Source organism: Penaeus monodon, chromosome 32 (genome assembly GCF_015228065.2).
Source record: "Penaeus monodon isolate SGIC_2016 chromosome 32, NSTDA_Pmon_1, whole genome shotgun sequence".
In the NCBI taxonomy this organism is placed as follows: domain Eukaryota; kingdom Metazoa; phylum Arthropoda; class Malacostraca; order Decapoda; family Penaeidae; genus Penaeus; species Penaeus monodon.
The window spans coordinates 24,344,455-24,345,464 of record NC_051417.1 but is presented as its reverse complement, the minus strand read 5'-3'; the positions used below and the strand labels follow the sequence as shown (position 1 = coordinate 24,345,464).

The following is a 1,010-nucleotide window of genomic DNA, read 5'->3' as shown; positions in this document are numbered from 1 at the left end:
GGTGGTTCCGTCGGGAAGGAGGAAGCTGCGACAAGGGACGGCAAGATTAGTTATTAAAGAGACCACAAGCTGCGTGAGGAGTATAACAGAAATTTTAGTAATATAACAGTCATGACATATCTTTCACTTTACCTGTATGATCCCTGCATGTTGCTCTGGCCTTCAGATCCAGGAGTGCCAGCGTTGGAGGATCTGATGCCGTTGCTGGTCTCGAAAGTGTATTGGAAGTTGCCGTCGCCGTTGTCGGACCTCTCGTCCAAAACGGTCTCGGCCTCAGAGTCGGGATTCTGAGGGCGGGCGAGGGCGACAGCGGCCAGGCAGGCGAAGATGATCTGCGGATGTAGTCTGGTTAGTATTTTAGTTTTTGTCGTTGCTTTCCACTGCGAAACTGAAGCAGCATTGCTCCATTTGTCTCCAGCTACACCAAAAGTGTAATAAAGCACAGAGCTTGGGCAAACATAAGCTTCCGCCTACTCACCAGCTTCATTGTTCTTTTGTGATGGGGATTCTTGTAACGCAGTCTTTATATACTCACGCCGAACCAAGGTCACGGGTGCGGAGTCGTGACGACCGCGAAAGGGATCTGGTCTTTTGCTATGGAGGATTAGCAGTGGCAAAATTGCTTGCGCATATATATGCGTATAAACCTAGACAAAAGTTACGCTCATACTCATACATATGTATATGGCAGAGAGGAACAGATAAGAATATAATATCTTTGTGTGGAATTGTGTATGTAGTTGTACAGTATGCGTGAGTTCTACCAAATTCCGTTTTGTTTAATAATTACCTCTCTTCCTGGGGTGAAGCAGGGCGATAAAAAAACGAGCACAGTCATTACCTCATGGTCACCGAGAATAGCTTGCAAAATGAAGGTTAAACCAGCATCGTCCTCACTGAAAATGATAGTGGTTTGACCACTACGGAAATGATGAGTAATGCCCACGCGATGATAGTTGTTTATCTGCATCTCTATACTGCATTTGCATGATAAAGATAAACAACTTACT

At 45.3% G+C, this 1,010-nt stretch overlaps 1 protein-coding gene across 1 annotated transcript in view; it reads right to left on the bottom strand.

The window, feature by feature from the left end:
- The window catches only part of LOC119593747 (cuticle protein AMP1A-like), a gene marked incomplete in the record, with an annotated part of 17,656 nt that extends 17,169 nt beyond the window's left edge, over positions 1–487 (bottom strand). The window contains 3 exon segments of the mRNA XM_037942759.1: positions 8–25; positions 133–332; positions 479–487. Of these exon segments, the coding sequence (XP_037798687.1) occupies positions 8–25; positions 133–332; positions 479–487 (227 nt within the window).
- Between the last annotated feature and the right edge of the window lie 523 nt (positions 488–1,010).